This window comes from Malaya genurostris, chromosome 2, assembly GCF_030247185.1.
Source record: "Malaya genurostris strain Urasoe2022 chromosome 2, Malgen_1.1, whole genome shotgun sequence".
Taxonomy (NCBI): domain Eukaryota; kingdom Metazoa; phylum Arthropoda; class Insecta; order Diptera; family Culicidae; genus Malaya; species Malaya genurostris.
In genome coordinates this window covers 36,157,213-36,177,442 of record NC_080571.1, presented here as the reverse complement: position 1 = coordinate 36,177,442, position 20,230 = coordinate 36,157,213, and the positions used below count along the sequence as shown (strand labels likewise).

At 38.8% G+C, this 20,230-nt stretch overlaps 1 protein-coding gene across 1 annotated transcript in view; it reads right to left on the bottom strand.

Annotated features, from left to right (window-relative positions):
* Positions 1–239: 239 nt before the first annotated feature.
* The window catches only part of LOC131430015 (titin homolog), a 479,674-nt gene continuing 459,683 nt past the window's right edge, over positions 240–20,230 (bottom strand). Inside the window, exons 9-12 of the mRNA XM_058594621.1 lie at positions 16,093–18,686; positions 15,861–16,023; positions 15,633–15,801; positions 240–1,975 (exon numbers count right to left, since the gene is read on the bottom strand). Coding sequence (XP_058450604.1) covers positions 1,798–1,975; positions 15,633–15,801; positions 15,861–16,023; positions 16,093–18,686 — 3,104 coding nt within the window. The 3' untranslated portion in view covers positions 240–1,797. The remainder of the gene's footprint in view (positions 1,976–15,632; positions 15,802–15,860; positions 16,024–16,092; positions 18,687–20,230) is intronic.

Genomic DNA, 20,230 nt, shown 5'->3' with positions numbered 1-20,230 from the left:
TCTCTTTAAAGTATGATACTGATTTGGCAGGCAAAAAAAAGGTCGCGACAATTTCAAAAGTCTGTAAATTTTTACGAAAGTCTGCGAAAAACTCGATTTTCAAAAGTCTGCACAAAAAAACAATGTCTGTAGCTACGAAATCTGCAAATTTACAGATTTACAGACAAATCTGCAGATCTGGCTTCTCTGATCGTGATATAGCCCGCTTGTGGGGAATTCTGGCAACCGTCAGAAAAAAACGAATCGAGGTAAATGAAATTGAAATATGGGTATGTTTGGTAGTGAGTAAGCAATGTTATTGACAATGACATTTTCCATGATTAGTATATATGAAGGGCAATAACTTATTGCTTTTCATATGTATCTTTTTTTGAAAAAATAAAACCAAGAAGCTTAAAATGAAGAAACCGATTCAAAACGGTTCTGCCAATCTTGTATGGCAAAAATCCGACAGAAACAGACCCGTAATAACCGCTAGGCGAAATTCTCTGCCGGATACGGTTGTTGCATTGTTGCCAGACTTGGCTGGCAGACATAGCCAGCCGTCTGGGGGTACAGGCGCAAGTGCAGTAGGCGCTTTGAAAAATGTTTAAAAATGTAGATAAATTTCTGAATCGTTTTAAAATTGCAAAAAGTAATATTATGAATTTGATTAAGTCAATGCTTATGCGAAACAATTATGCTCCAATTTTAAAACAATCACATCCTTCTGTTGTGTTGAATAAACTAAATTTACCTACATGAATGACATCACTTTTTTAGTTTTTCACGCAAATAAGCATTTCAACTTCTGCGAACTAATATTTTGATTTGCAGCTCACAAATTGTTGTTCTCTTTGCTAATCCAGTTTGCCCGGCTCACAATTATGTCGCTACTACATGTTTTGTTTTTCATTTGTGCGCAAATTTTATTTAGAAGCTTATCAAAAAATAAAGGAATATCAACGACGTTCATGTAATCGGTTGGTTATTGTATTTGTGTTTCGTTACTTTTTTGCTGGTTAGTATTTTTTCTTCTGTTCTCTATTCCTGAACATGCCTGGCCACTAAGAATATCGTTCAAAAGTTTTAATTGTAATTTTTGTTTACTTAGTTACGGTTCCTTTAGAATAGATTTTGATTCTGCTGTGCATTCCACAAACTATCATAAAATCATATGGAAACTATTTACAAATAATATTATTAACTGTCACAAATAACAAGTAGTAAATATACAATCGAAGAGAATAGATTCGAAGTAAAATCATTTTGTACACAAAAAAGATTTAGGAAATATAAATACAACCGCAAAAAACAAATAGTAAATAAAAAGTACGTAAAGTAGATGTTGTTACTGGAACTGATTTGGACTATTCGAGCATGCGACGTTTTCTGGATATTTTCAGGATGCAAGTTGAACTCTTCCTGCCAGCAAACCACGGGAGTGGTTCACCCAAACCCTGGACTAGAACTCTTGAAAAGCATAGTGTACAGAACGGTTACTAACGATGATGATTACTCATGATGGGTCAATTTCGCCCCAGTAAAACATAATCCGTGAATACACGGTTGACAGGCCGGTTCCCCCAGAAAATATGCGATTCATCTGTGGATATGTGATTTGATTGTTGCTGATGTTGTTCCACTGTTGCTGTTGTTGTTGTTACTGATTTTGTTGTTGTTGTTGCTGTTCGCTGATGATCCCGGCTGTTGCTGCTGCTGCTGCTGGTGGTGGCGATGCTGAAGCGGATGCGATTGACGCTGTTGTTCGTGGGTAGGCTTCGGAGGTATCCGTCGCTCTACCACCAACCGCCGACACTAGGATGGTGTCTTGAGGAGACGTTTCAAACGGAACTCGTATACACGCTGACAGTACATGACCAGCTCGGGTGACACAATCGGCGGTGGTAGCCGGGCATTTTCTCGCCTCAGTGCCGGCACTATCGAGGGCTGCTCCACGATATTTTCCTCGTAACCCTTCAGATGACGACGAAACCTGAGAAAAAAAAGAAACGAGAGTTGATTAAGATGATAGCGGTTCGGCACGGTGGGGTATTTTCTTTGAAATGAAAGTAAAAAGTCTAGGGATTCCGGGCCTTCAAAGTGCTTTAGAGCCGTAAAACGCTGGTTGCTTTTATTAAATCTTGTTTGTTATTATAGTTTAGCAAAAAATTTCATCGAGTTTTCCACCGATTTTTTGTTCGCAAGAGTTTGGTTCGAAAAGATCAAAGCGACCGTCGAACTATAACGTTAAAAAGGCAACTAATCTGGTATCTGCAGAGCAGAGATGCTAGGTAAAAATTTCAAATATCTGCAGACAGGGTCTGTAAATCAGAAAAAAAAATCTGCAGTCAGCAAGTATGTCTTCCTGGCAGCAATTTCTCTATAAAGTATGACACAAAAAACTGTCTTGGCGAGCAAAACAAAAAAAAAGGTAGCGGAAATTTCAAAAGTCTGTAAATATAGACGAAAGTCTGTGAGAATTTCAAAAGTCTGTAAAATTCTGCGAGAATTTCAAAAGTCTGCAAAAGTCTGTACAACAAAAAATGTCTGCAGCACTATACCCCAAATCTGCAGACCTGGCATCTCTGCTGCAGAGGTAGATCAAGGGATCTCACCACTAGAGGATTTAAGTCAGCTGTTTTTCAAAGAACGGCGAATCTAGCATTGACAGTAAATGGAGAAAAACATCGATGAATGTTTCGATTTTGGTTTCAAATCGTATTTAGAAATTATCGTATATTCTCAGATCAATTTATGATTAGTCGTTTATCTTCAAAAGTGATGCAAATTTTACCACTTTCTATCTATATCCACTGAATAAATCAACATAAAAAGAGTTTCGCCCTTTTTCGATTTGTTTACTTTTATGCTTCCTGTGCAGAGATGCCAGATATCTTCATAGAAAATCTGTATTTTCTTATCTTCAAAATCTGTATTTATCTGTATTCACAACTAAAACGAAATTTTCACAATAATAACACCATTTCACGATTGAAGATGAATATTAGTAGATATCTGCAATCTTTTTAAATATTCTCTCCTTCAATTCTTACTATCAGCAATCCCCCCCTCCAAGTCTTTGAACAGTATAATGAGCTTTGCAAAACTTTTTGAATATGTGCAAAGTTTCTCAGTTTGATGATTACATCGATTTGCAGTTCAAATCTAAGTTCCATATTTTCATATACCAGATGTGTCAGAGTCGTTTTGTTGTCAACATATAGTGATAAAATCTATTCGTTTCGTTTTTTGTTTGGACCCCACTCTTCAATGCGGGTATTTTTGTTTATGTGGGTTCGAGAAAAAACTTGCTATTATTTTGTATTAACCATGTCGAATTTCGAGCCAAATAAAAGCATTCGTGTGGCAAGATATGATATTATTGTTCATTTAAGTGAAAAGGGTAACGAGTTCTTGTTGAGACTTATGGGGATCTTGTTGCAACTGTCAAAGCTTGTGAGCTTTAGTTTGAACATTTCAAAACAGGTTATTTTAATGTTATTGACAAAGAACTTTAAAATCGACCACAAATGTATGTAGATGACGAACTACAATTATCATTGAACTAAAATGATACAAAAATAAAATAAATTATGGCCTAACATTTCAATTTCATCCTCAAGCTATTTCTGATAGTCTAAGAGCCTTGGGAAAAATTTGAAATGATTTGTAAATGGGTTCCACACAAACAGAATGAACATGCAAAAACCCAGTGCGAAATGCTCCTTTCACGCTTCTAAAGAAAACTGCATTGGATTGTAACTGTCGACGAAAGATAAGTATATTTGGGAACCCGAAACGCAGAAATCATGGATAACGCCAGGACAATCATCAACATCGAATTAAAGATCGTATAGTTTTGGTAAAAAAAATGTTAAGTGTCTGATGGGTTTAGGAATAGTGAATTACGAACTTTTTGAACCTAGCGAAACAATTATTACCGTCCACTTCAGGTAAAATACTAATACTTCAAATAAAAAACAATTCGCCATCGTTTTTGAAAAACTCTATTTTTTCTTGAAGAAAAAGACATTTACAATTTTCGCAACTTTAAATCAAATTTTGTTCTTTGGTTACGAAACTTTTATCTCATCTCTAGTACTAAATCCTAAACAATGCTTTAGGCCAAATAAAGAAAAAAAATCGTACTTTGTATGAAATCTGTATAAATCTGTATTAAACATACGAAATCTGTACAAAATCTGTATTCTGTATAAAATCTGTATGGACATGTAAAAATCTGTATAATACAGATAAATCTGTATAAATGGCATCTCTGTTCCTGTGTGAATTATAAAGATACGCCCTTGCGCCTTTTTCATGAAATTGGCTGGTTTTCGAGACTAAGACAAATTGGCGAGTATTTTTATCGTCTCATTTATTATTTCCAGTGGTAAAAGGCTCGGAAACCATCTGAAATAAAGAAAAAAAAGTTTCGCCCTTCCTCACTAGCAATTGAAGTATCGCCCCGTTTGTTGTCATGGAACACGGAGGGCGAAACTCACGTAAACAAATGGAATGACCGAATTTTTAGGCAAAATTGTAGGATTTTGAAGCTTTTATTGGTAGGTGAGAGAATCTCGATTTGTTTACTTTTGTAAGATTCGTCCATCTTTGAAAAACAGCTGAAGTGACCAAAATGTGGCCCGGGCCGTGTTGCTATATTAGGTGACTTGACAGAAAGTGGAGTGCACACTTAAAAAAATCTCTGTGATTTTACATCTTATTAGATGCACATAAATGGAGCGTCGCAGTTCACGCAAATTCACGTGAAAGAACATTTAAAATTGTGTCTAAAACTCCATGACATAAAATTCATTGAAATAAAAAAAAAATACTGATTGCAACCGCCGCGACTTGAACCGAGAATCATCGGATCGCAAGTACGTCTGCTTGGCTGGTAAAAGGTGCATTTAAATTCATACAGTCACACCTGCTAGCAGAACGCAAGTTACAGTCGAAACCAGTAAAATTCAAGCTTATCTAACATTAAGTCATTACAAATAAAATTTTCCGTCATTTGACAAATTAAGTCTTTAAGAATTACATCGTATGAGGGATTAAGTCACTTGTAAAATTCAATTTTTTTTGGAGTGTGGTATGAAGAGAAGCGGAGACAGATAATCCGACTCTTACAGGTCTGGAAGAAGTCTTTACGTCATCTGGAAAGAAAGGAGTGTGTCTGAACGAGCTCAGAGCGAGGATCTGGAACAGGACATCACATGTTCAAAATTTGAAAAGAGAAAAATGAAAACTTTCGGACTGTCGCCATCCTTGCTTCAGGAATCGGAACTAATTGGTTCAAGTGGCACGTTCCCCTAGTTAGGAATCCCGCCAAATTTGTGTTGGCCGTAAATTTCCGTTTTAGGTCGAGGAACACTTCTCTTATCAACAAAGTTTGACGGAAAGATCATTTGTATGAACCTGCTCGGTGTCTCTATCATTCACAACATCCACAATCGTGTGACTGCAAACACAGAGAGAAACAGAGGCAATCGTAAAACACGGTCTGTGAATGATGTTTCTTGTCGTCAACTCAAGCGAAAACCATTGAAAGTGAAAATTGTGTGTTTTATACAAATTAAAACAATGTTAGTTGCTAGTCTACCAGATTCTGTGTTATTGTACTGGTATGTATTCAGAATTATAACGAATAAGTAATAAGAAGCTTTCGAAATCTTTCAGTATAACTAGCCGAACGGCATTCCAATATTCATATTGAAAATTGTTCTACAACTGGCCTACGTCAGTCGAATCCGTCGAACGAATCGAGCAGTCAGAAATTGTCCTCAGATCAACGATATGTTCAAAAAATTACCGAGTTGGGTTACGAAACACGACTGATCATAATTAAAAATGCAATTTCGAAACTCTTTCATCAACAGATTTAAATTTTGAAAAATAGGTAAATCATTGTGAAACACTGTCAAAGATTCTAAAGCTAATTCTAGTACGTAAGAACCTTCAGTTTCTAATATATCATCGTAGAATGATTTATAACAATTTTCGCCACAGAAGTACATTTCCGTTCGTTACTGTTCACGACAAGCGCCACCGGTGATTTACAAGGTGACAAGTGAATTAGTGATTTCAGTTTCCCGGTTTTCCCGGTGTGAAACAAAGTCAGTTTCAATGCATCGGCCATTTTTTTTTGCTTTGGTTTCCTGATAGCATTCCATTCTGAGAAAGGAGAGAGAAATAAAATTGGCTCGACAAGGCTGCCAAACACACAGACATTCAATCTTTATGAAAGTTGAATATTTTTTCATTGTTCATTGGAATCCATGTAATGTCCAACCCATACAATAGATTAAGGTGATAAAACTTCTCATCAAAATAATAAAATGTATGCTGGCAACCCGGTTCAGTTTGCTCATATACGAGAGAGTACAAGAGAAATACGATGCGCAAAGAGAATTGAGCGAGCCACGTGGTCGATTTAAAACTCAACACGTGGCCCTCTGTCCTTAGACCTTAAACGCAGCTTTCACACCAAACTCGATAACAAGAAAAACTGGCAGCCCCAGCAGTGTATTACTCGTGTTTCAAATATACAAAAAATAGAACGGCATCGTAGACCAGTATTAAATTTGACAGAAGAACTGGTCGAATAAAGAAAACTAGAACGACTTGCTGGGGATACATTTGTTCCAGTTTCTGCTCTATTATAGATCTTCCATATAGAACTTCTAGCTGCTGAATTTGCTCTAATAATGAAAAATTAAATTTAATGGCTTACAATTAGAATAAAAAGGATTATTTTTCGAACTATTCAATCTTTTGCTAGACTACCACTGAATCAGTCTATCTGTAAAATCAGTCCTTCTTGAAACTTATTCAAATTAGGAGTGTACCAGCGTTTCCAGGTTACCAGATATATCTGGCAAATGCCAGATTTTTCTCGCTTCGCCAGACACTCAAACTAACCAGATCTTTTATCAGATTTTCGCAATTTTCGTATATTTTGTCAGATCTTTACGGTTTTGGCCTCGATACGATAGGTGGTGAGAATGAAGCCCGGTCAAAATTTCCTTATATATAGTAGATCCAGACAAGTCCAGATAAATGTTTGAGTCAGAGACAGATTTTTGAAAAAATAACCTGTGCTGGTGACTGAGATGATCTAAATTTGATTCTAAAAATATCGACAATCTTCGACTGCATCGTCGTCGACATCAATATCCTCATCATAGACGATAACCTTAAAAAGATTATACATAGATTCACTGAACAAATCAAACCATCTTCTAAACCTTTCTAAGGTTCTTACAAACTCTGAAAAACCAATTTCAGCTGTCACAGATGGAAATCAAATACTGCTTTCAAACGGTGGATAAAGTGAAAGTCGACAGTTTTTTGTCAATTTTGTGAATCCTATTGAAATCAATACCAAGATTACTAAACAAGTATTGTCACAATTTGGCATTACTGAGATAAATTTTGATGAAATTAGGGGAATCGTTGGCTGCCACTTAAAACATGCTTCTAAGAATTCTTAATAAATTTATTAAACATGCCGGATGTTACTTTTACCATTATGCATACTAATTCTGAAATTTAATAGAAATCCAGTAGAAGCATCCTTATTTATGTTTATGAGCATTCATTGTACTGTTATTGATGACAACTAAGAAAGCGCTTATTGATTTAAAATTGCTGTCAAACTTATACAAAAACCGTTGAATGAGACATGGGGTGTTGGCCCCATTTCCAATGGATTGTGCACATTTGAACCTGTGTGGGACAACAAGATGTTTTAAAATTTGTACTAAACTTTTCGTTCAAACACAAATTAAGTATTGCCGCCAACTTTGCATATGTTGTGTCTTTGTATTTTTCCAGATTTGCACTAAGATTTCCGACTTTTCCCCGGTTGTCCCGGTCGCTTGCCACCCTGGTTTTATGTTTGATGCATGTGATTGTGTAACGTTGAATAATTGTCGTACGTGAAATCCACAACAGATTGAACAGATAAAAATATTTTGTGAATTTACATTCATTTTTATGTACATATTTGGAGCAGGCAATTGAATGGAAAGCTTCATTACTAAACTAAGCGGTTTGTAAGTATACAGTCTTGTTCAATGAAAAACTAAGTGAATCTTAATGTAAATTTACATCAATCATGGTTTTAAATCAGATTTTCGTTTCGATTGATGTCTATTTCATAGTACCATCGGTTTACATGTCGTGTAAGGTTCATCTTTTCTTTCTGTGTTTTTCTTATCATAAATCTACACTCTAATTGACACCAATATCTACTTTTTAATAAACTGCATGTATCCCTTAGAAATAATTAGTACAAGGCGACCCATTTTATTATATTTCGAAGTACATAGTATAGCGATATTTAAGCTAATCTGTTTGGTTTGAGCGAAAGATAGCAAGTAGCTCATAACATTACATTTTGGCATCAATTCGCAATACCCGAACCAAAACTAATAATATGGTAAAAATTTTCAATGACTTGAAACATCAAATTTTGAACCATCTCTTCGAACCGAATCCAAAACATCCATATGTAGAGATTTGGAACAGTATCGGCAACAATAATCATCGACATCCACTCATCAAGATGGTTGACGTGCTCTGATTGACTATTAACAGATTGGCGGAAAAGTTCGTATCGTTTCTATGAGAGGGCGCCACTAGAATTAAATCCATACCATTTTCAGTTAGTACCAACCTTCAAAAGATACGTGTATAAATGTGACAGCTGTCTGATTATTAGTTTGTGAGATATTGCATTTTGAGTGAAGCTACTTTTGTTATTGTGAATTTCGTATGTTGATGAAACACTACTTTTTGATGAAAAAAAGTGCCGCCGATACCAAAAACTGGCTTGATGAGTGTTATCCAGACTCTGCACCGGGCGAAGCAACAATTCGTAAGTGGTTTGCAAAATTTCGTACTGGTCATATGAGCACCGAAGACGATGAACGCAGTGGACGTCCAAAAGAGGCTGTTACCGATGAAAACGTGAAAAAAATCCACAAAATGATTTTCAATGACCGTAAAGTGAAGTTGATCGAGATAGCTGACACCCTAAAGATATCAAAGGAACGTGTTGGACATATTATTCACGAATATTTGGATATGAGAAAGCTTTGTGCAAAATGGGTGCCACGTGAGCTCACAATCGATCAAAAACAACAACGAATTGATGATTCTGAGCAGTGTTTGGAGCTGTTATATCGAAATAAAACCGATTTTTTTCGTCGATATATAACAATGGACGAAACATGGCTCCATCACTTCACTCCGGAGTCCAATCGACAGTCAGCTGAGTGTACTGCACGAGATGAACCGAACCCAAAGCGTGGAAAGACTCAACGATCGGCCGGTAAGGTTATGGCGTCTGTATTTTGGGATTCGCATGGTATAATTTTCATCGACTTCCTTGAAAAGGGAAAAACCATCAACAGTGACTATTATATAGCGTTATTAGAGCGTTTGAAGGACGAAATTTCAAAAAAACGGCCTCATTTGAAGAAGAAAAAAGTTTTGTTTCATCAAGACAATGCACCGTGTCACAAGTCGATGAAAACCATGCTGAAATTGAACGAATTGGGCTTCGAATTGCTCTCTCATCCACCGTATTCTCCAGATTAGGCCCCCAGTGACTTTTTCCTGTTCTCAGACCTCAAGAGAATGCTCGCTGGTAAAAAATTTAGAAGCAATGAAGAGGTAATCGCTGAAACTGAGGCCTATTTTGAGGCAAAGGACAAATCGTACTACAAAAATGGTATCGAAAAGTTGGAAGATCGCTATAATCGCTGTATCGCCTCTGATGGCAATTATGTTGAATAATAAAAACGAATTTTGGCAAAAAAATGTGTGTTTCTATTAAACGATACGAACTTTTCAGCCGAACTGTTATATGTATTCATTATAAATAGCAAATACGTTTGCTATGCTTGTTTGGGTTGAATGTTTCCAAATTTACTGGTTGTTAAATCTCGATGATCAGGCCAGAGCCGTAGTGAGCATTTGTGGTGTCCGAGACGAACTCAAAAATATTTCATCAATTTGAGATCTCCATACCCAGATTGAACCATGTATGGAGAACCAAAAACCCAGATGTAGATGTAGTTGCTTCAATCCGGGACAATTGTACATCAGATGCCTACAAATCACTCGAAAAATATTCAACACCCTTTGATCAATATACTGCAATGATTCTTGGAAAAATGCAGTAGACGTTTTGACATTTTCAGTCTCAAATCTGATAAAAATGCTTTTGTCTGAGCGCAAGCTTCGCCATCAGCCCATTCATTTCCAGTAATACCAGAATGACTGGATACCCGATAAGAAGTAAACAGTATTTGAAATGCAGAGGTTTTCGATTCGAGTTCGACATGCGATCACAAAATTCGACCGTGAATCTTTCGATCTGCTGAAGTGACACACAGAATTGCGTAGATTTCTTGGTTTCTAGATTGCTTGGGAGGTTCATACTATGCAACTATATATTATATTATTAGGGAGCGATATTTTGTCGTGAATACGACTTACTTTACTATGGGGTGCCTTTTCAAAATTAGCCATATGGAAGAATGGGCAGAACTTAATCGTGAATATCTCGACTTGTATTCAAGGCAGCAACATAATTCTTTCACCATTTCATCAAAAATATGATCAGGAATTTAGGATAATATTTTGAACAGTGTGAGATAACCACAAACAACTCAAATATTAAGTTTTCTCAAACTTTGAAAACAACGCGGAAAACTTTTTATTTTTGCTTGGCTTTTTCGCGCAAGGACGACGATTTTGAGGTAGTCAGGCACATATCTTCAACTGACTGCGTATAAAAGAGGAAACGTGGTCGAAATTCGGTCATTTCTTCTTGTGCGTTGGATGCAAGCAGACGTCGTGGGACCAGCAGCTTCGGAGAGCAGACCTTTTGCGTGGTGCCAAACCTCAAACGCTCAGGTCGTGCTCTCATTTGGACTTCAGCCGTCAGGTGGAGCAGTCGGCAATGAAAGCAGATCTTTTGCGTGGTATAAAGCCTCAAACGCTTAGGTCGTGCTTTCATTTGGACTTCAGTCGTCGAGAGAAGCGGTCATCGATAATGAGAGCAGACCTTTTGCGTGGTGCCAAACCTCAAACGCTCAGGTCGTGCTCTCATTTGGACTTCAGCCGTCAGGTGGAGCAGTCGGCAATGAAAGCAGACCTTTTGCGTGGTATAAAGCCTCAAACGCTTAGGTCGTGCTTTCATTTGGACTTCAATCGTCGAGAGAAGCGGTCATCGATAATGAGAGCAGACCTTTTGCGTGGTGCCAAACCTCAAACGCTCAGGTCGTGCTCTCATTTGGACTTCAGCCGTCAGGTGGAGCAGTCGGCAATGAAAGCAGACCTTTTGCGTGGTATAAAGCCTCAAACGCTTAGGTCGTGCTTTCATTTGGACTTCAATCGTCTAGAGAAGCGGTCATCGATAATGAGAGCAGACCTTTTGCGTGGTGCCAAACCTCAAACGCTCAGGTCGTGCTCTCATTTGGACTTCAGCCGTCAGGTGGAGCAGTCGGCAATGAAAGCAGACCTTTTGCGTGGTATAAAACCTCAAACGCTTAGGTCGTGCTTTCATTTGGACTTCAATCGTCGAGAGAAGCGGTCATCGATAATGAGAGCAGGCCTTTTGCGTGGTGCCAAACCTCAAACGCTCAGGTCGTGCTCTCATTTGGACTTCAGCCGTCAGGTGGAGCAGTCGGCAATGAAAGCAGACCTTTTGCGTGGTATAAAGCCTCAAACGCTTAGGTCGTGCTTTCATTTGGACTTCAATCGTTGGGAGCAGCGGTCATCGATAATGAGAGCAGACCTTTTGCGAGGTGCCAAACCTCAAACGCTCAGGTCGTGCTCTCATTTGGACTTCAGCCGTCAGGTGGAGCAGTCGGCAATGAAAGCAGACCTTTTGCGTGGTATAAAGCCTCAAACGCTTAGGTCGTGCTTTCATTTGGACTTCAATCGTTGGGAGCAGCGGTCATCGATAATGAGAGCAGACCTTTTGCGAGGTGCCAAACCTCAAACGCTTAGGTCAAGCACTCATTAGGACTTCAGCCGTCAGGTGGAGCAGTCGGCAATGAAAGCAGACCTTTTCTGAATTTAATTCTTGAACTCAGATCCAGTTCCTAATTTCAGAATTCTTCAAATCGGTTCTTTTTAAAACCATGATAATACTCCCAAAGAATTATGCGAAATTTTACTTTTCTGTACTCTATACAACCCATTTTGTCGTGAATACGACTTACTTTACTATGGGGTACCTTTTCAAAATTAGCCATATGGAAGAATGGGCAGAACTTAATCGTGAATATCTCTACTTGTATTCAAGGCAGCAACATAATTCTTTCACCATTTCATCAAAAATATGATCAGGAATTTAGGATAATATTTTGAATAGTGTGAGATAACCACAAACAACTCAAATATTAAGTTTTCTCAAATTTTGAAAACAACACGGAAAACTCTTTACTTTTGCTTGGCTTTTTCGCGCAAGGACGACGATTTTGAGGTAGTCAAGCACATATTTTCAACTGACTGTGTATAAAAGGGAAACCGTGGTCGAAATTCGATCATTTCTTCTTGAGCGTTGGATGCAAGCAGACGTTGTGGGACCAGCAGCTTCGGAGAGTGCACCTTCTGCGTGGTTAAAAACCTCAAACGCTCAGGTCGCATCTTTCATTTGGACTTCAGTCGTCAGGTGGAGCAGTCGGCTATGAAAGCAGAACTTCTGTTCTTGGTTCTAAATTTAGTTCTTGAACTCAGGTCCAGTTCCTTATTCTAGAATTCTATTCGGTTCTTTTTAGAACCATAATAATACTCTCAAAGAATTATGCGAAATTTTGCTTTACTGTACTTTATACAACCCATTTTGATGGTCGAGGCGAAAAACCGTCTTCAAGTTTGAGAGCTTAGCTCCGGGTTTAGAATTCAGAGCCTGTGTGCTGAACTGGATTCTGGAAAAAGATTTCGGAACTGATTTCAGTTTCGAAATTGTAGTTCTAGAACTAAAATCAAACTGAATTCTGAGTCTGTTCTAAGTTCTGAATTTAGTTCTTGAGCTTAGGTCCAGTTCCTAATTCCAGAATTCTTCAAATCGGTTCTTTTTAGAACCATAACAATACTCCTAAAGAATTATGCGAAATTTTACTTTACGGCCCATTTTTATTATAAAGAACTATCTAGTTATTTCATTACATTTAATTGCGTTTCAGAATGTTTAATGTAACTAATCTGTAATTTAGTCAGGGCGCATCACTTAAAATTCTAGTAGTGAAAAAGGGGAAAGTAGCACAATTTACACAATCGATCAACTACCAGTTCGAATTCGGAAGTATAAAGAAAGTGTGTCAGTTTTATTCGTATTCACGACATCCAGTTATGTCTCTGACATTACACACCCGTACTTTTTTCTTGCATAACGTAAATCCTCCATATAACTATCGAAGCTAAGCTGCTATACGGAAAGACCAAAATCACCATTTTGGCGAAAAAATTAGTTGATTTTCTGATTTTATGTAGTTAGTTATTTTTTGAGACAAAAAAAATCTTACTTTTGCTAATTTAGATTTTTTAATTCTCAATCCCTTAATAATAAAAAAAATATTTGTTAAAATGACTATTTTTTAGTTGAATTTACCAATTAAACGTGCTGTCATTTCTTAGCAACACTTCATTTCCATTCAACTAATTTTTTAGTTGAATTAGAGGAAGAATATGTTGTTTTCAACCAACATAAACGGTTGAATTGGCTTCTGCAATTTGCAGCTATATGGCGCACTGTCAAAAAACGTTAACACCGTAATGACTACTAGCCACTAGATGGCACACTACTGCCGAAAAGAATTTTTCAGTCGCGGTTGTCTTTTCTATATTGGAAGGTATAAATACGATGTTGTATTGGAGAAAAAGACATAAACGAAACATGAACTCCTTTTAAATTTTTTCTTCTAAATCGCTGTTTTCTTCATTCGACTTCACGAAATCGACTCTCTCACTGAAAACTTTGAGCACTCGGAAAACAAAAACCGAATACAAGCAATACACCGGACGGCTTAGTTCGGAAGGTGGGAAGAAACAAAAAACTTCATTTGACATATACAATTAGAGTGCAACATTCGAAACTCACTTCACTGTTCCGTGTAAAAACATTATTAAGCATAATCGCTTCAAATGCGCACAAATTCTGAATAAATACACTTTCCACTAAGAGTTTACGTCATTTTTACATATCGGTTTAGAAATTTATATATGGATATATCGTAACACATGCGAAAAACATCAAAACAATTTGCAATCGGTTTCAACAAGACTGTCCTTTTTAGCTTTTTAATGTATTGTTTTGCTTTGACACTTCTCATGAGTTTCTGGCTAATAAACTTGTTATTAAAACCAATTTCAGTTTTGTTTTCTTTGTACTGTCCTTCAGCAATGATGGTGATAGGTAAATAGAAACAAATTTTCTGATTTTAATCACAAAATAAATTGTTTCTCTTTAACAATTAATTTTGTGATTGGATTCAAATATTAATGGTTTGTGTCCAGGATATTTGCCAACTAAACCCATTCTCTAACAATAAGAGTTTTGTTCAGCAAAGTAAATTCTCAATTTTAACTACTTTCATAGTTATTTTGGAAATTTTGTTGTTAAAATCAACTAATTCAAAAACAGTGATACGAATTAGACGCAGAGCTGATTTCGGTCGTTCCGTGTACTAAATAAAATTCGAGGAGTAAGCAGTGATCGGAACCGTCGGCCGTGCTAGAAAAATCTAACAGATGATATGCTGTGATTGGTTCGTGAAAACACAGGTCGATATAAACCGATTTTTCAATGGTAAACAATTGAAGTACTTAAACGACTTCGCCTCATGTGTTTAAGTTGAAAATTTCCGAATCGATTGGTAGCTGAACTATATAAATCCATGAACAATTAACTGAGTTCTTATCGTTCAAAATTATGACAGGAAACGGTTACGCGGCTAAACTTGCATTGTTTAATTGACACCCAGCCCCGTATAGTTAAGAGTAAGGCATTTTGAATGCAAAAAAAATTGATATTGATGTTCATATCCGTTTTGTAGATCCGCAAACCAGCGATGTCAGATCTACGGAAATCTCCGTAGATCCACGGATTCGAACATTTTCTACGAATTTACGGATTTTTCCTATGGAAATCTACGGAAATTTAAATTTATCAACGGAGAACTACGGAAACTAGTTTTGTCTGACGAACAAAAAAAAAGCTTTTCACCTTTCACTACTATCTGGCATCGATACCGCAAACATAGATCTGTATTATCTTGAAAGAACTTCCGAGATCGATCGCCAGCCGACACCTTTTTTGTTTTACTTACCCTTGATTTGAGCGCAAATGAAAAACTGACTGAAGCAGTTTTGTAGCATCGCTTAACGGAGGTTTTGTACTATCGAGATTAGATTCACAATTGTTGCCCAAATTTTATATGGACAATTTAAGTAAAACTATTCGGAAAATTCTCACAATCTGAACCAAACCGAGTTCGAACAAAATCGTCGGGACTTCTGATCCGAGCTAAGGCTTCGCAACAGCGCAACATCGTCATTAAGATATAAGTGTTCAAAATTCCAAATCCTGTGAGAATGCTCCTTAATAAAAATATAACACTGACCTGCAGTACTCGCTGAACGTCAAAACGTAACATTTGTCCTCGATGCAAGCTACGCTATTATGGTCCTTGTGGCGTGATGCGAACACTTCGTCCGGTCCATCGGTCGGTTGTCGGCCCTGTTCGGTATGTTCTGGCCGGTAGTACCACAGCAGTGACATCATCATTTCACCTGGAATCCAGTATTCAGCCGTTAGATAACGGGTCTTACAAAATGCAGAAGAAACCTACCATCTTCTGGATTCTCCCAAAGGTATGCTACCTTAGCCACGTAAGGCAGCTCAGCCCGCTTGCTGCCCGCCCGAAGCAATACACAGTCCCGCGGTCTAATAATGTCTCCTTCCGAATGTCGCATCGCGGGGTAACAAGTTCGCAGTACAGGGGGATCATCGCTCTAGAAAGAAAATAAATCATTGAATAAGATTTTCTAGTCAACCCCTCTAAATTCTTTTATTCGACTTACATTCAAAAACACTTTGCCCTGGAACGGTTGTCCTTCCCAGGTCCAACCATTGCTCCAACGGGGTGCACTGTTGCATTTTCTTGGCACGATCACCTCCTCCACCTCGGCCGTCATCCGGTAGATGCGGTGCCGTTTTTTGATGCTGAACTTTCTAGATTTTGATTTAGACCTCGACCGAGCTGCACGCCGAAGTGCTTTGGCATTCTTTTTGGCAAATCTTCTCGCTAGCATGATTTCCTCTTCCTCTTCCTCGTCGTCTTCCTCCTCGTCTTCATCCTCATTTGGTAGGGCTTGTGGGTTCTGATCGCAACCATGAACTGCAACCGTAGTCGGTGCCAAAGGGATTTCCATCGGATCCTCTACACCGACGGCATTCTTGTTCTCGACGGTACTGCTGTTATTGTTGTTGTGACGATTTATCATCGTGTTTGTGTCGACACTCATCATGTCATCTTCCACCAGCATCGTTGCGGCATCATCGAAGTCCGTTTCTCGATCGTCAACGCTGGGATCTACCTCGTCAGGGCACATTGGCGTTGGGATCGGATGAGGTTGCGGTTGATCATCTTTTGTAGGATCGGGCATCGTGTGAGCTTCTCGTTCTTCACGGTCTAGTTTCTTAGATTTTTTACCGGACTTCTTTTTAGAGTTGTACTTCGATCCTTTCTTGGATTTCTTGTCTTTTTCCACCGCTTTGGATGCCTTTTTCAACTCCTTATCTGTCGAAACGACAACAGTAATAGACGGAGCAGGAGCGTCCAGAACATCGGCATGAATCGTTTTCGCTTTGCACTTACCTTTTCTTTTGTCGAAATCAACGTCCAGCGCGTCAAGTTTCTTAGCTTTCTTGGATGAGTGTTTATTTTCGGAGCTATGCTCTCGCTTACTCCGGGTTTGTTCAGACTGTGAGCGACCTTCCAGTTGTTTTAGTTTCTTGATCTTACGTGAGGTGGCCTTTGTCTCCTGGGATAGAATTTCCGGTTCGGAAAAATATCCCTTGGCTACCAGATCGATCGTTAGGTCTACGTTGGACATTGGCCTGGCCTGCCGTTCGGGCTCCTCGGGCTTACTGTCCATTTCGATTTGCTTCGTTCCGTTCCGTGAGTCCTCCGAAACCGGTACGGTTTCGGGAAGCTTTGGTTCCGTTTGTTGAGTTGTTGGTACTTCAATCTTCGGATTGCTCGGAACACACGATGGCCGCTTAGTAATCTTTCGGATTCGTTTCGATTTCGATAATGTTCGGGAAAGTTTCCTCAGATGGCGCTGCTGTTCTGCGCCGAAGATTCGCCGTGTTCGCTTGAGAACCTTTCTTGGCCGGGTAGTAGCCAGCAGCTTACGCCGAACTACCTTTTGAATGACTGCTTCTTCCTCGTCCTCCTCTTCATCGTCATCGCTGAGCACCGTGATCGTGCTTTCTTCGTCCAGATTTGTACGTTTAATCAGATTCTTATAGCTATTGGGTGGTGATTTTTTCGGCGTCGTTTTCTTGCATGCAACCAACAGTGGTCTCCGCTTGACCGTTGATGCCGGAATTTCAGGTAGGACACTATCGACTAATTGTACTTTCTCGTTACTAATACTACTGTTGTTGTTATTGTTGTTGCTGTTACTAACACTATTCTTCTCGCTGCTACAAATATCACCGGCGCTAGTCTTGTGATTGATCAGATTAGCTTCAGTGGTTAGAATATTTGATAGGAGACATTTGTTGTCGAGTTTTTGATTCTGGACGAAACACCGGTCCGGTAGTAGAAGCTCCGAAACGAGTTCTTCTTTTTTGATTAATGCTTCATCGAGTAGCAGATCCGGAGTCATCGCTGGTCCATTCTCTTCGAAGTCCTCCTTCTTGCAGGTCACCACCGTCGATAGCTCCTGTTTGACCTCGGCAATCTCCTGTTTGACCATGGCTGCCGTAATCGGTATCAGCTTCGGAATGTTTTTGGCGGATTTAAACTCGGACTCGGGGGTTGGCGTTGAAGGTTCTTCTTTGACCTCTGCCAAAAGCGGAGTGGTTCCGGGATCGAAGTGCTGCAGCGGATGCGTTGGTGGAGGTGCCGACGGGCGTTGATCTTGGTGATAGTGATGATGATGCAGGTGGTAGTTTTTACTACACTGGTACAGGTCACTTTCTGGCTTAACCTTAGGTGTTCTATTTGGTTCAGTCACCACTGTGGTGTTGTTGCTTGTGATGGTAGTGGTTGTGATGTTTGTGTTGCACGCGGTAGCGGTGCTGCTGTATGCTGCGCTGACCTGCGTCGTCGCAGACGTTGCCGTCGTCGTCATCGTGGTTGTCGTCGGTGCCACGTATATCGAGGACGTGGCGACCTCGGCTGGACACACTATCGGTGCGTGAATGTCCAACGATGGAGGTGAAGAAGATGTAGATGAACCAGACGAGATCATGATTGGCTCACTGCTGTTCATGGTGGATGTCTGTACGGCGGAATACGCTCCCGTCGTGGCGATATGATGGTTTGGGGTTGGTACGGTGGCTACTGGGCCCTTACTGGCCTTGATACCAATAAGGGACCCAGCATTGACGTTTTTTGGACACGATTGCATCGGACAGGGACAGTTGGTCGTGTAGTGCGCATCTGAAATGATGTGAGAGCGGTTAAAATAGACAGTTGATTTCGATTGGATTGTGCGACAGGAATTAGAAAGATAAGGATGAATTGTTTGAGAAATACCTACTCTGCTAATTCGCAAATTGCGAAAAAAGAAAACGGAAAATATTACAGTTCTTTGTAAGTTTAATTCCATTCCGTAAGTAAATTTAAATTATTACTTCAGAGTTTGAGACGGCCAATTGAAAGTGGTAGCCAAACGGTAGTTGGAATTCTACATAAAAAATGGAATTCAACTGTCAACCAGGGCTTCTATTGTGAATCCTCAAACGAACGAAGCAACAAAAAAACATCTGCTGTGAACACTTTGCTTGACATAGCTGAATGAGAGACCTATATCAGAGAGAAACTGGATGCGTGAGAGTATATGCTACTGAGCAGACCAATTCCCCTTGCCAAGTAAATTGTCTGTGCTCTTAGTCTTAGTTAATACATGAACTAAGCAATCCATGACAATGTAATGAAATGAAGGGTTCGCTCTCGTTAGTATTGTACGAGAAAGAAGACCTTGCTTCACGGCGTGCTACAAGACGCGAAGCAAAGTCATATAGGCAATGTTTACGGTTTATTTTTAAAGTGTAGGTTTACAGAAATCATTTTTAAAATAATGTTCGCATTCCTAGACCAAATTTGATCACATTTCAAACATACTTTAAACATTTAATAGCAGAAATTTTGCATTTGAGCCCATTTTCAAAACAATCAATTTGTTTCTTGGCAGCTTACACTGTGTATATATCCTAGAAACACTAAAAGCAATGTTCTTCAAATTAGCATTCATCGGAACTAAAAGTTATGAATCTAGTTTCCTCATAGGCATCTACAATATGAGAATCATTCATCAAAAGCTAACCTCATGAAGCATAGGTCTCAGCAAGCGGGCATATTCATGAACTAATGAACGAACGAAGCAGCTCTCCTTGCTTAGGTTGCGCTGTGAATTCTACCTGACATACGAATGTGTGTTAATAGCACAGATGGTGAAACCCTTTTGTTCATATTCGTTGCTTCAATTTGCAAGCCCTGCTGTCAACAGATACGAAAACAGATCCTTTGGGATTAACAACATGAAGCTTTTAGTTTTGATGTGAAATACATTTTTGTTTTCTATATAGGAGTGTGAATTAGAAATTCCCGGCAGTAAAAATTGAGAAAAAAGAGTTCAGATTGGCAACACTTACAGCTCAGTCAATTCAGTTTCGAGATGGAATACTGGATTGCTTTGAACAAATTTGGTAAGCATGCACCTTCATGTTGACGTTTCGTGTTCTTGATTGCTTAATTGCTCAAGATTAATTTCCGATTTTTATTATTTCGAAATTCTCCAATTCTAAATTTTTCATAAAGTGAATAACGACGAACAAAATTCTTCAAATCAGCTCCCCTAATGATCCTAAATTGTGTCAAAAATCATTCGACTGTTAAAATATGCAAACTGGAAGTGAAAATAATCAGTCTAGTGAACCGTTCTCAGTTCAAATTTCTGCGTTGGAGCAGAGATGGCAGGTAAA